At 35.8% G+C, this 14,915-nt stretch overlaps 1 protein-coding gene across 1 annotated transcript in view; it reads left to right on the plus strand.

The window, feature by feature from the left end:
* The window catches only part of ghrhrl (growth hormone releasing hormone receptor, like), a 32,322-nt gene that overhangs the window by 14,909 nt on the left and 2,498 nt on the right, over positions 1 to 14,915 (plus strand). Inside the window, exons 4-12 of the mRNA XM_026199071.1 lie at positions 341 to 448; positions 2,095 to 2,186; positions 3,305 to 3,402; positions 4,205 to 4,337; positions 5,461 to 5,614; positions 9,262 to 9,322; positions 9,773 to 9,842; positions 9,933 to 10,024; positions 11,810 to 11,939. Coding sequence (XP_026054856.1) covers positions 341 to 448; positions 2,095 to 2,186; positions 3,305 to 3,402; positions 4,205 to 4,337; positions 5,461 to 5,614; positions 9,262 to 9,322; positions 9,773 to 9,842; positions 9,933 to 10,024; positions 11,810 to 11,939 — 938 coding nt within the window. The remainder of the gene's footprint in view (positions 1 to 340; positions 449 to 2,094; positions 2,187 to 3,304; positions 3,403 to 4,204; positions 4,338 to 5,460; positions 5,615 to 9,261; positions 9,323 to 9,772; positions 9,843 to 9,932; positions 10,025 to 11,809; positions 11,940 to 14,915) is intronic.

A 14,915-nucleotide genomic window follows, 5' to 3' on the forward strand; every position in this document is an offset into this window, starting at 1 on the left:
AACACTGCCATAAGCTGCCAGTGGTGACAATCATAGACAGAGTTTAGGATGAGATCACACTCATTGTTATGCAGTGCCATGTGTTTGTGTTTCCCAGTGGATCCCAGAAGTGAAGGGTGTGTTTGGCAGCAGCTTTGCAGGAGATTCACATGCACAGATGTACTTATGGAGATCCAACATGGCAAACTGGACATTGATAAAGCAAACTCTAGCTGTTATGTGCCACAGAAAGACTTTGTTTCGGATGCATTGTTTTCTTGATGTTTGGTGATGGAGTGCATGGGTAAAAACAATCTCTTTGTGTGTGTGTGTGTGTGTGTGTGTGTGTGTGTGTGTGAAGGTTGTCTGCCAGTATGGGATGCTGTAGTGTGTTGGCCCAGAGCTGCAGTGGGTGAGACGGTCCACTTGCTGTGTCCTGCTGTTTTCTCTCTCTTCAAGAACAACACAGGTGACACACATACACACCATCCACATCAAACTTGTGCATGATTCAAAACTGAAGTTAAAAATTACAGTTCAGTACCTGAATGTAAATTAGGTAAAGGTAGCAAACTGGATGCATAATTGAAATATGAATTTAAATTGAAATAAATAATAAATAAATAGAATTAATAGCTGATATAATTCATATTCATATAACATTGTTTGGCAAATAAATGAAATTAAACTTTTTCATTTATAAAATAATATTGATAGGTCATTTTCTGTGTCTGTGAATATATACATGCATGCATACATACATATATTTGTGTGTGTATTATATTTTATATAATTTAATTAAGAATGAAATTTAAACATTTTACTGTTTTAGTTAGTGCAAATGCAAAGAAACGTATGTACCAGTATTATATGATTAATGATTTTTTTCATTTGATATCCATGCATTTTATTATTAAATTAATAACCAATATTTTAGATAACCATTCATATTTGTTAAATAAAAATAGTTTTTATTATTAATTAAAATATATGTATTATATGAATAACCAATTCAATTTGATTAAATGTTTTATGTGATTTATCCATGTACATAATTTTATAGCATTATATTAAAACATTTTATTATTATAACCGACATTTGATATGTAACAATTTATACAACTATATAATACAATCAATTAAAATATCGAATTTGTCATTATGAATTATCCATGCATTTTTAAAATTATTATTTATATAATAAAATGTAAATTATTTTTTAAAGCAATTTTTTTTCGAGAAATTAGTATCAATTTCCCTTGATTAGCTTCTTAATTAACTAACTTTAATTTTAATGGAATAGTTGAAAACTATTAAAAAGAATGTTGTGGGCATTTTGTGGTGCTGTTTGGCAAAATTAAAACATTTTTGATTGGCAGTGTTAATTGTTTTGACATCACTAAAAGCACTTAATGAAATACACATAATAAAAACAGAACTGGGCAAATGATGTGCTTATTTTTGTTTTGATAGAACTCCAAATGTCTGGAACAGCTGAATTGTTTCTGTCTAATTAACTGAAAGAGAGTTTGCTCGACCCTGCTCCATACATGCATTTCCAGATTAACAGCTTCTGCGAGCAAACCAGTTGGTTTCAGTCTGTGAGCTTTAACAATAGACACATCTAGCTTGAGAATATAAATGGAGTCCTGCAATGGTAAAACGCTCAGCCTCAATTTCAAGGCTTAGTAACTTTGAACCAAAGTAGGCAGGTTTTCATATTAGCCACTGTAATAATATTGCACAGAGTCTCCACAGATCCAGCAGAATAACAAACGAAGCTCGGTCTGAGCCCGGCCAAACACTGCTTTCAAATCTGAAAGCTTTCAAATGAAATTGTGCTGCTGCAGTTTCGTCTGATGGCGACTAAAGCAGCACTCCATCATTGTATCTCTGTCTCGTGTAGAAAAGGATACAGACCCGATTTCACATCCAGCTTTAGCACAAGCTAAATTTATGCATTGCTTCTCATTCTCTAGAGAAAGAAATCAGTGCAAATCGCATGAAATGCCAACTTGTGTTTATTCATTTATTTTGAAGAACTTTTTTGAAAAGCTCGCAGAGATTGTTTTGAATTCTTGTCATTGACCTTTGACCTTTAATTCATTGCTCTAGGTATAGTGAGTCGTAACTGCACGGCTGGCGGCTGGTCACATCCGTTCCCTCCTTACCACGAGGCCTGCATTGTTGAGGATGAAATCCCTGAGGTCAGACATATTCTGAAACTCATATTCACATATATTTGATAGTCATTTCTTATTTATCCATACACTTTTGCTTAAATCTCCTGCTTCTCAGGTTGTTCTTCAGAGTGAAAAAACACAGTAATCTCACAAGAGCATCCTCTAGTTTAGGAAGAGATCTCAACGACCTCTCAAACTTTGTTTAGATTTGTAAAGACAGTCAATAATCTCAAAATCAACTTGAACATTTCACATCAAATTACTCCAAGACCAGTGGCTCTATAGTCGTACTGTATATCAACAGTTGTCTTTTTTTTGTATACATATTTTAGGCATCTGAGACAACTGAAACTTATATGAGACACAATTGAGATCTTCATTAATGATGTCCCCTGTTTATGAACATCTTTATCTATATGCATACAGCATATCATAATTCTCACGAGGAATAGTACTTAATGGCTTATAGTTTTAAAAGTGCTTTGAAAGTTTTTAATTTTATGATTAAATAAATGTTGTTAATATACAGTGTTAATAATTGAATATTTATTATATTTAATATTTATATGTATGTAATATTATTTCTTTCTTTAGACTTTCACACTCATGTCTGTCTCCATTACTGCAATTGGCTTATAGTTCAATAAGTTTTTAATTTTATTATTGAATAAAAAAAATGTAGTTAATTTACAAATATATGAACATATTAATTATAAAGTCATTGAAATGACTATAATATTTAAAAGACTCCATTTAAATTGAATGATTCATATGTATATGTATATGTGTGTGTATATATATATGTATTTATATGTACATATAATTATTATTATTATTATTATTATTTTATTTTTTATTTTTTTTACTAAAAATGGAAACCAAATCTATAATATTTTATTATGCTTGTTTTGAGGCTTTAGGCTTTCACAGTTATGTCTGTCTGTCTTAACTGGTAATTAAATGAAATCAAATAATTTTTCATTCATTTCATCATTTCTAGTGTAGGATTTATTGGCTGACTGATGTGCAGATTGATTGGTTTAGCTCTTTCATCTAAAGGAATGTTTATTGTATAGAAACAGACTCTCTGATCTGAACATGATCATTCTGATGGAACTGAATTCCGCTCGTTTGTCCCTCAGGAGTCGTATTTCTTCACTGTGAAACTGATCTACACTGTTGGTTACGGAGCATCACTGCTGTCGCTCTCTGTTGCCGTGGTAATACTGCTGCTCTTCAGGTACTGCGCTCTACAGTGCATTCTTACCATAGATACAAACTCTTCATCTTTAGGTGACAACTCACTTTTTTAAGATCCAAATAGGTCACCTATAAGATTTGCTTCGATCCATTGAGAAAGTGTTTTGGGTGGTGAGGGTCGGGGGCCATTGCAGACTGGTTATAACTTATTATATTCAGTTATGAAAAGGTAGACTGGTCTTATATGTATTGGAAATGACTCATAACCACTTGGCTACTGCTAGTAAATTTTCTATATTATTTTCTTTACTCTTTCTAAAATATATTGGTCTAATCAGCACTCCAGCTTTTATAACATGTGATTCTGACCAGATATATTCAGTCTTGGTTTTTGTAAAATATTTCAACCAGATGTTATTTTGTTTGTGTGTGTAAAAAAATTACAGTTTTGGACCTATAAGTTAATAAAATATTTTTTAAAATACCTTAAAGTAACTACAATTCAGCATGTACTGTAAGACAAATATATTTAACAAAACATCCATGTGGAGCATGCCCCACCTTTTTCCCCATCCCCCCCCCTTACCTGTTTGCATCTCTTCTTACTGATGGACTATAAAACCCCCCAAATCCCACACGCATTGCTGATATAACCCAAGTTATTATAAATAATTGCTTTGATATAGTTAGACTTATGTGAGTATCCTTTAGCATGTTTAGCTACTTTTTTTACACAAACTTGTCATCATTACCTCTTTAAAGAAGCTTGTAGCTTGGAAACTATTTTGAAAGTAGTTACTGCAGCACTGGACAAAGTCTTAACTGTTGTTTGTATTCTGTAGGCGATTGCACTGCGCTCGAAACTACATCCACATGCAGCTGTTTTTCACCTTCATCCTGAAATCGGTGGCTGTGTTTGTCAAGGATGCTATGCTGTTCTCCAGTGACGACACGGATCACTGCACACTCTCCACAGTGAGTCTCTGATCTAACAGCCTTTAAACCTGGTTTCCTGTGAAAAGAACAAAACAGACGCTGCTTGTGACCTCGGATCTGGGACTGTATTGTTTTTATACTCTTATTTGACATTTCTCCTGACTCCATTCACCATCTTACTTGATTTTTGTCAGTAGTTACAATGCATTCTGGGATTGGCTTCTTCAGGAATGATAAATGCGATGCTGTGCATCTTAACCAGGCACAATGTGACAACAACAACAAAATCACAGCCGATCAGAAGACTATGCTTAAGGGGAGAGAAAAAACTGAATTTAAATTATTAACTGAATTTAAATATCTTTTAAAGCTTTTCAAAAGTTTGGGGTCTGTAAAGTTAATAAAGTAAAAACTATAAAAAAATACAAAATTACCAAGTATGTATTTATTTGAGAAAAAAATAAACATTATAAACATAGTAAAAAAAAATTTGTATAAAAAATACACTTTAACATTAATAATAAAAAAGTGATACAAAGCTGTATTTTCAGCATCATTCCTTCAGTCTTCAGTGTCACATGATCCTTCAGAAATCATTCTAATATGATGATTTGCTGCTCAAGAAACATTTTTGGTTATTATTAATGTAGAAAACAGTTGTGCTTCTTCACTTATCTCAGGATTCTTTAACGACTACTAAGTTTAAGAATATAAATAACTTTGCTGACACTTTATCAATTTAATGAATTCTTTATTAAATCTAAATTCTTTATTAAAATATATATATATATATATATATATACACACACACACACACACACACACACACACACACACATATACTTTATATATGTGTGTATGTCCTTGTGGGGGAAAAGCATTAATTACTTTCTTAAAAAAATAATTAGAGGTTAAACACCTCTGAAAATTTCAGAAAAAAACACACACCTACTAAAAAAACAACATTTTTCTGACCCTATTTTCAAGGAAAAGAAAGCTGCATTCATTTTTAAATAGTAATTTTCACCTTCCTTTATTTCCTGCTGAGTTTCTACTTTCTTCATCCGCTTACGGAATGTCTTCCTCTCTAGTTTTTTGCCGTCACGGCCTGTTTATCATTCTCAGCATCTCTCTCTCTCTCTCTCTCTCTCTCTCTCCACAGGCAGCCTGTAAGGCGTCAGTGGTGTTTTGTCATTACTGTATCATGACTAATTTCTTCTGGTTGCTGGTTGAAGCTGTGTATCTGAACTCTCTGCTGGTCTCAGACTTCCCGCGCAGCCGCCGCTGTCTCTGGAGTTTCGCTCTGCTGGGCTGGGGTGAGACGCTCGTATCTCTGTCCCTAGAGCCATCCACCCCGTCCTCTCTTTCCTCTGGCCATCACAGATGAGGTTTATCTTAATAGTTTAGACTATGTGAGTTACTGAATGAACAAAAACAGAAATGTAGTTTGTAGTCCTGATATCATTTCTTTGACTAAAGGTTCATTCACAACAACACAGAGAACAATAACTAAATGGTCCAGCTCTTTTAAAGCATGATGGATTCTGATTGCCTGTGAATTTTGTTATTGTTCATCTGTGGGAAAGAAAATATATATATTTCTAAAGTGATTCCAATTATACTGTTTTCTGTGTTAATATTGTTATAGTTGTGGTGTGACAAAAAATAAATGTGAGCAAAGACTAAATTAAATAGCTGAAATAATGACAAACACATCCCATCTGCTATTGGTGAGATTAATAGTCCTGCCCCAACCTCACGCTGTTGGCTATATGAATGTTTTTGTGTCAGTGTTTATAATGGTTGTGGCAGAAGCTAAAAATAAATTATTATTATTAATTATTTAATTATTATTTGTATCCCTTCTAGCCTTAACCTTTTAAAACTTTTGGTGGAATTGAGTCAAGTGCGATTTTCTTTTTTTTCTTCTTTTTTTTATTAATACTTTTAATTCACCAAGGATGCATAATATTGATCAAAAGTGACAGTAAAGACACTTTATAATGTAAATATTTTTTTTTATAAAAAAAATGCTCATGTTCATTTATCAAAGAATTTCTTAAAAGTTATGGTTTCCACAAAAATATGACGCACCATAACGGTGCCATTATAATAAGGCAGGGGTTCTCAAAGTCTACATTCAAAGGTCCAAATCTGAATTTTCAACAATGAGAAAGGTCCGGAACTATTGGTCATTACAAAACTTGTTTTTAATCAACATGTATTACAAATTAATATTCGTTTTATGAAAAAATAAGGTCGCTGCATTCAAAATACATGAATAACGTGCAAACGTGGCAAAACAATTAATTTAAGGGTCTGGATTTTTCTTAACAAAACACCACAAGAGTAACATAGAGCACAGAGCAGTTTAATGTGAGAAATGGCACTGTCTCCCATCAGCTGCCGTGGCACAAAAGGTGTGGTTTCTAGACTGGAGACACTGGCCTAAATGTTCATTAGTCAAGCTGCTGCGGTGTGAGTTCTTTAAGTTTACAGCATTCATTGCTGAGAATGCAGACTTACACCGATAGGTTGACCCAAACATGGTTAGAACACAGATGACTACTTTCTGTAGATTGGGTAAATTTTCAGCTGGGACCATTTTAGTCCAAATAGCTCTGTCTTGCTGTCACAGCTCTGTTTTGGGGGAAGTCGTGGCCTAATGGTTAGAGGGTTGGACTCCCAATCGAAGGGTTGTGAGTTCTAGTCTCGGGCCGGACGGAATTGTGGGTGGGGGTAGTGCATGTACAGCTCTCTCTCCACCTTCAATACCACGACTTAGGTGCCCTTGAGCAAGGCATCGAACCCCCAACTGCTCCCCGGGCGCCGCAGCATAAATGGCTGCCCACTGCTCCGGGTGTGTGCTCACAGTGTGTGTGTGTGTTCACTGCTCTGTGTTTGTGCATTTCGGATGGGTTAAATGCAGAGCACAAATTCTGAGTATGGGTCACCATACTTGGCTGAATGTCACTTCACTTTTGTTTCATAATGCCGTTTGACGTTTCCACTCACAACTCCAACTGTCTCGTTACAAATCAAACAGAATGGCCTAGTGCTGGATTGGGGCAAAATGAACGCATACCTCTCTGTCCAATCATCTTTGAAAACTCTATTTTCTTGGTCAACTTTTATTTTCCTGGACAATGACATCCTCCACGAACATTCAAACGCTTATATTACTGAGGTGAAGTGTCGCGTCGCGCGACTCGCGCCCAATTACGTCAAACGTTCCGTACGTATTACGTACACTCACTGGATGTCATGGCAACTGAATCACGGAGGAAAACTTTCAATATATCGCCTTCGCTTTAATTGCGGAACATCTCCAAAAAGACATTAAACACTAAACAAATGATTTTGACATGCGTTTACTAAAGTAGGAAATCCAGACTTTTAATCCCTTACATACAATTACTTGTTGTCGAAATATGAAATGGAGGCGGGTCCGGATTGAATTCTCTCCAGGTCCGGATCCGGACCGGAGTCCGGACAAGGTAAAAAATACAGTGAAATAGTAATAATGTGAAATATTATTGCATGTGAAATAATAATGTGAATAATGTGAAATATTATAACGTGACATTATTACTATTTCACTGTATTTTTGCGCTCATAAATGCAGGCTTGGATGGCATAAAACACTTGTTTCCAAAAAATTTAAAGATCTTACCAACTCTAATTCTTTGTATTGTAGCATATGTATTTTAAAGAATAATACATGTGCTTTGTGACACGTCGCAGCCCCTCTAGGGTTTTATTTTTGCAGTAATGTCCATTTTATTACCGACTAGATTATGATGCTTATTTCTGAAACCTGTTATTTTTTCTCATGTTAGCAGCTATTACAGTCTCACTGACTCCAATCAGTGAAGTACAGCATGATCCTTTTGTTGTTCTGTTACTCAATTTCCATTTATATTCTCTCTCTCTCTTTTTCCTGCTGTCTGTTACCCTGGGAGGGCTGAGGAGTGTCAGAAGAACTCTTGTGATTGGCATCTCTATCTTCTCTGATTTGAGCAGACGATTGAAAGAACAAACAGTTCAAATCACATTGTCAATGCAGTTCTCAACATAGACGTGCAAATTACTTCTTGTTCTTATACATGTTCCTGTAAGCTGCTACCAGGAGTCTGTTCAGGGAGATAAAGAGAGGTGTAACATGGGCTCTTTTGGGGTCGTTGCATTCTTAATCATTTGTGAAGGTTTGATTGTGCATGATGATAGTCCAGCCAGAAGAGTATTACAGTAGTCCTGCCTAGAAATAACAAGGTCCTGGACAAAAAGATGTGCAGCATGCTCCGTCTGAATGGGCCTGATCTTTCTGATGTTGTACAATGCAAACCTCCAAGATTGAGTCGTTTTTGCAAGGTGGACTTTGGAAGTCAGCTGGCCATCAATGATTACACCAAGATTTCTGGCCGAACTTGATGGGTTAGAGCTGTAGGTGATGTTCTTTCATCCATGCCGAGATGTCCACCAGGCAGCCAGAGATCCGTGCAGCTACCGTTGGGTCATCTGATTGAAATGAGAGATAGAGCTTGTGTGTCAGCAGCATAGCAATGGTAGGAGAAGCCATGTACCTGTATGATTGGACCCAGTGATATAGAGTATATGGAGAAGAGAAGGGGTCCAATAACCGATCCCTGAGGAACTCCAGTGAGCAGTTGATGTGCTTTGGAAACCTCCCCTCCTAATTTAACTACAAGGCACTTCATGTTTCATACAGCATAGCTCTGATTCTTTCAATGTGCTTCTGTCTGGATATCACTCAATAAAGTCTATAAACTGCTTCAGATTCTACAGTACATTTAGTGTCATTATCGTGATCATCATTGATAATAATAGCTTCTAGGTTTATTATCCCTGCTCATTTATAACAGAGTTGCATTGAACACTCTTTGTAAGATTCCATTTCACTAACAGCATAATCTTTTTTTTCTCTCTTGTCTTTTTTTCCCAGGCTTTCCACTGGTTTGCATTGTCCTCTGGATCTGTTCCAGACTGTATTTTGAGGACACAGAGTAAGTGCGCATTTCCCTGCCTTACTTAGTGGTGCTCGGTAATACAAGCTACAAGTTAGGGATTTAAACAAGCCCCTAAAGCCAAGTGCACAGCACAGAAATAAGTCTCATCGCCTTTAATGTTTTCTGCCAGCTGCTACAGTAGTCTGCTATAAGAAGTCCCAAACTGACACCCGTGCAACACTGTTCTAGAATGAAAGACAGCCCTATGATAAAGCAATGACTTTTGTCATTTGCTGCTTTATTGTAAATTACTGGTTAGGACATTGAGGGTGTCTATCTAGAAACCAGAATATCACAAGCAGTGACCCAGAACACCCCAGCAACCACATAGAAACACAGTAATTCCAATAATAGGACCGGAAATTAGACTTTTAATGGATTGTGAGAGCAGAGAAGGTGCAGATTTTAATCAGCTCTGTCTTATCCAGGCCTTTGGGTTTTTTCCAGGTGCTGGGACATAAATGAAGACTCTCCTTATTGGTGGATCATCAAGGGTCCCATTGTAGTTTCCATAGGGGTGAGATAAAGCACGAGGACATGGACAAATGGGTTTGGCTCACACACACTTATTTTCAGCTCATATTTTCCTGTTTTCCTGCCCAACCAGGTGAACTTCCTTCTCTTCATGAACATTATCAGGATTCTGGTGCAGAAACTGAACCCCCGCTTGATCCAATTCAACAATTCAGCTCAGTACAGGTATAGAAAACAAGACAACAAAACAAACCCATGATAAGGGGCTATCAGAAACGGGACAGGAACTGCATGTGCCCTAGTTACGTGGCGATGAGTGGTTGCTTTTAGCTCATTCTCTGTGAGGATTGTGGGATTGACAGTGTAGCTCAAGCGGTAAAAACTTTACAATAAGCCTAACAAATTACTGGGTTCAATACATCAATTTATGTAAATGCATTAGGTGTTATGAACTGAAAATATAGATATACTGTAGTTCATTTTAGTTCATAATTCATTAATGTTATCATATCGGTGTTATTTGCGTATTTATTTACAATATAGTATTTATTAATCATTTGCATTTGAATTTAAAGTAAAGATCATGTTCCATGAAGATATTTTGTAAATTTCCTAGTGTAAATATATCAAAACTTAACTTTTGCTTACTAATATGCATTGGTAAGAATTCATTTGGACAACTTTAAAGGTGATTTTCTCAGTATTTGGATTTTTTTGCACCCTCAGATTCCAGATTTTCAAATAGTTGTATCTCAGCCAAATATTGTCCGATCCGAGTAAACCATACTTCAATGGAAAGCTTCAAGATTCAAGATTTTTATTCGTCACATACAAAATTATATATAGCATATATAACCAGCAGTGAAATGTGAGTGATTGAGCTTATTTATTCATCATATCTCAATATAGAAAAATTGATAAGACTGGTTTTATGGTCCAGGGTCACATATTTATTTAGATTTTTTTTTTCAGATGTCAAATTTTACTTAATTTAATGTGGGAATGAAATTCACAGATAAGCACTACAGATGTAAAGCTGAAGCAAACCTTGCATGCTGAAAGGAAATAGAATTGAGTTCCCAGAACACTGCTGAAGGAGATTGTTGAGGACTTGAGACATCATTGTCACTGTGAGGATGCTTTGATAATGTTTAGCTACGGAAGTGTGATTTTCTTAAGCCGAGTTCAGACTGCGCAATTTTAGCCCAGTTTTTGGCTCGCCGGCAGGTTTTGAGAAATCACAGACAAATGCCTGAAATCACATTCACGTGCTCATTCACTTTTTTGTATTAAAACTGTGTGCAGTGGTGCTAATATAGTAAAACACGGCGAGTTCATTGCTCCGTGTGTGATTTGAATTTTAATACAGTAAGGGACCTCAAATAATTAATATTTAAATTAATAGATCACCTTATATGAAAACAAAAAGGTTTTGCCATTAAATTTCAGTGAACAAACTTTCAATTTCACACAAAGTTGACTTCAGAAGACTTGGAATATAGTGTACAAGTTATATAGACTATACTTTTATGCTACAGTTCTTCATATAGATTTGTTTTATGAAAAAAAAAAAAAAACCTAAATTTCTCTTTTGCATTCTATGAAGAATTAGCAGAGCAATTATAATAACCACTGCACATATGTTTACATTCATGCATATTAACTCTTTTCTGGCTCACAAATAAAGAACATACAAACACAAGAAATGATATTACTGGAAGCTATATATACAACACTACTTAGTATTCACATCAGTGTGCAAATATAGAGGACACTTCACCCTAAAAAAAAAACACCATGCAGGTTAGGAATGACAGGTAAATAGTAAATATCAACAGTATTTAGATTTTTCATGAACTATTCCTTTACGGTGTTGTCTGAAGTCATGCCTTATCATGTTCTTACTCGTTTGAATCCAGGAAGTCCACTCCCCAGAATCTCTCAGCACTAATCTGCCCAATAACACTCTTACCCTTCCTCCTCTTCATCCTTTATCTCTCCTCCCCTCAGGCGACTGACCAAGTCCACCCTCCTCCTCATCCCTCTCTTCGGCACTCATTACATGGTCTTCAACTTCCTCCCAGACTACTTCAACGTGAGCCTGCGGCTTTGCATCGAGCTGTGTCTGGGCTCCTTCCAGGTTATCAGCACAACACAGCTTAAACACAAACCAAGCATGAATACACTTATTAAGGCTGGACTTAAACTACACATATTTTGCCCAGATAGATGTGTTGACGCTAGTTGGCAAAAACCAAAACCAGTCTGCAGATAGTGTGTGATTCACAAACAAATTACTCTTTCTGATTGGCTCTTGTTAGTGAATCAGAATCATGCAGCACATACTGTATAGTCCAATTCATGAACAAATGAATTCAGTCTGTTCAAATTTCAGTCTGTTCTTTATTGAATGAAAACTTCCAGCACAACCAGTGTAGTCTGATTAACTAACAAATGAATCAAAAACATGAAAAGTAACCGGTGTAGTTCACATATGAGTTAAGACCGAATGTAACTACTTATTTTTATTTAATTAGAACACAGAGTACAAACAGTCAGCAAGCCGCTTCGGCCCAGATCCGGCTCAGATGTGTCCCGCGTGAAATCCATACGGGCCAGATGTGGGCCGGATCTGGGCCGAAAATGCTAGCTGTCTGAGTCTGATTCACACACAAATTACTCTTTTCAAATGGTTCTTTTTAGTGAACCACACACATACAGTACAGTTCAAACAGTGTAGTCCAATTAACTAACAAATGACTCTTTTAAAATGGTTCTTTTTAGTGAATCAGAAACATACAAAGCAACCTTTGTAGCCTGGTTCATAAATAAATGATTCATTCAAACCAGTTTTTTATTCAATCAAAAACATGCAGCACAAAAAGTATAGTACTATTTACGCACTAATTACTTTTAGTCAATCATAAACATACAAAGCAACCAGCGTAGTCTGATTCACGGACAAATGACTCTTTTACAACTGTTCTTTTAGTCAATCAAAAACACCTAGCTAGAGCCGATTGTCCCTAAAACACAGAATATGAAAGCTGGGTAGTTACCCTGAAACACCCTCCTCTCAAAGATGATTTAAAGAGCCAGTAAGATGAAAATTCTAAGCTTCCTATCACTGTTTATAAGTCCCGTACATTAGGTTTAAATCCATCCAAGGTTAAAAAACATTGTCATTTTGTCAAAATATCATTTTAAAATTACCTCAATTCTCAGAGATCCCCAAACGGTTCGTGCGAAGCTGTTCTAAAGATTCAGTTTCCTTAAACCCCACCTTTTGGTTGCATACTGTGTTCTGATTGGTCAACTGACATAGTTTTGATTGGTTGTTACGCACACAACCATGCGTTAGCATCTTTTTTGGGTGAATTATGTCTTATTCTTCTCACCGTGAAGCAAACAGTAAAATAAAAAACTTGAGCAGTCTCGCTGCTTTTTCTTCTGTGTGGGTGTATTCAAGCCGCGCGCTTCAGTTTGAATCTGAATAGCGCGTTCAGCGCGGGACGTGGTCACATTAGATATAATGAAGGGAGACATGAAAAACAGACATAGCGTTGTTTTCCTATGGATTACTTTATCACAGAATATCTGTTTTCGCCAGCACTTGTTTAGTTTTAAAGTAGACATGTCAAGCTTTCTATGGATATCTCTCTCATGTCTCTTCGTTGAGTATTCACGGAGTTACACTTCATTTTAATGACGTGTTTGTAAATGAAGATCAGCGCAGACAGGCTGCAGACAGCACACATACTCATAAGATGCTCGGGAGAAAACAAACACATAATTTCATAATCATACTTCGGAGATGCTTGTTTCAGCGATTCAGAGTTGACTCCTTACTTTAGAAGCCAATAACTTTATAAATCGTTTACTTTTTGGTTTAATTACTTTGCACATTGTTTACACCGATGGACAGCTACATCATACACTGTAATACAGGTAATTTTTGCACAAGCACAAACTGTATAGTCTGAATCACGAACAAATGACTCTATTAAACCAGTTCTTTTCATTGACCTCATACTCACCTTTGATCTCTTGAGATAGGAGATGGACATGGGGGCTTTAGAGATATTACTTAGTTAGATGGAACACTAATTGAGTTTCCTGAAGAGCCAACGACTAATTTTAAAAATGAATTCCATGCAGGAGTTCGAGAAAGATAACAGGAAGGCTGTTACCTTCTTGTAAAGGTTTAATATGATGTCCGTGATGCGTTTTTTTTTCTTCGTGCTAATTACTTTTTTGAGAAGGGTAACATTGAACTGTGTCATTTATCTTGAGATGAATGTGCAAAATGACTGTCAGGCAAAGAGGCAACTCAAGTTTTCAGATTTCTATTTGCTGTTTACAGGCTATGGCGGTCCTAGTGACAGGTTCGATATCTATATATACAACCTGTAGAAATTTGAAGAGTATGGATAGAAGATGGATACCATCTTTAAACTCAATTTCTTGTGCTAGACATTGATTATAATGTGCTAAATTATTCATTTGCTTGTTTATCAGACTACACTGGTTGTTTGGTCTGTTTTTGATCATCTATAATAACGTTATTCTATTTAAAAGAGTCATTTCTTTGAGAAAATGACTTCATTAGTTGTGCTGTATGTTTTTAACTCGCTAAAACAAGCAGTTTAGAAAAGTCGTTTGTTCATTAATTGGACTTCAGTTTCTGCGCTGTGTGTTTTTGATTTGATTAAAAATAACAAATTTGACATTTAACTCAAAAGCACAAACATTCTTCAGAATTGTTCCTTTTGAATTCTACAGAACGATTAACAGCATTAGAATTAATGAACGATTCCTATCATGTTTATATGACACCTGCAAAATGTGTAAGCTGTTGGATGTTAACTTATTAGTGTGGAATTATCCGCTTCTCCAGAACGTCATACACTTAATCTCATGGATACTTCTGAAGGCTTAGAATCTGATCCAGATGACTCCAGAAACATAGATACATGCATGATTATGCATGAATGGTGTAACCAGTTTTAACAGCATAAAATAGTTTTGTCTCAAAACACTGAGATGAAAGGGAGAGGGAGAGAAATGGAGCTATAATATTTGTAGATATTTGATCTGAAGAACATTTTATTCAATT

The sequence above is a fragment of the Carassius auratus genome, chromosome 23 (genome assembly GCF_003368295.1).
Source record: "Carassius auratus strain Wakin chromosome 23, ASM336829v1, whole genome shotgun sequence".
NCBI lineage: Eukaryota > Metazoa > Chordata > Actinopteri > Cypriniformes > Cyprinidae > Carassius > Carassius auratus.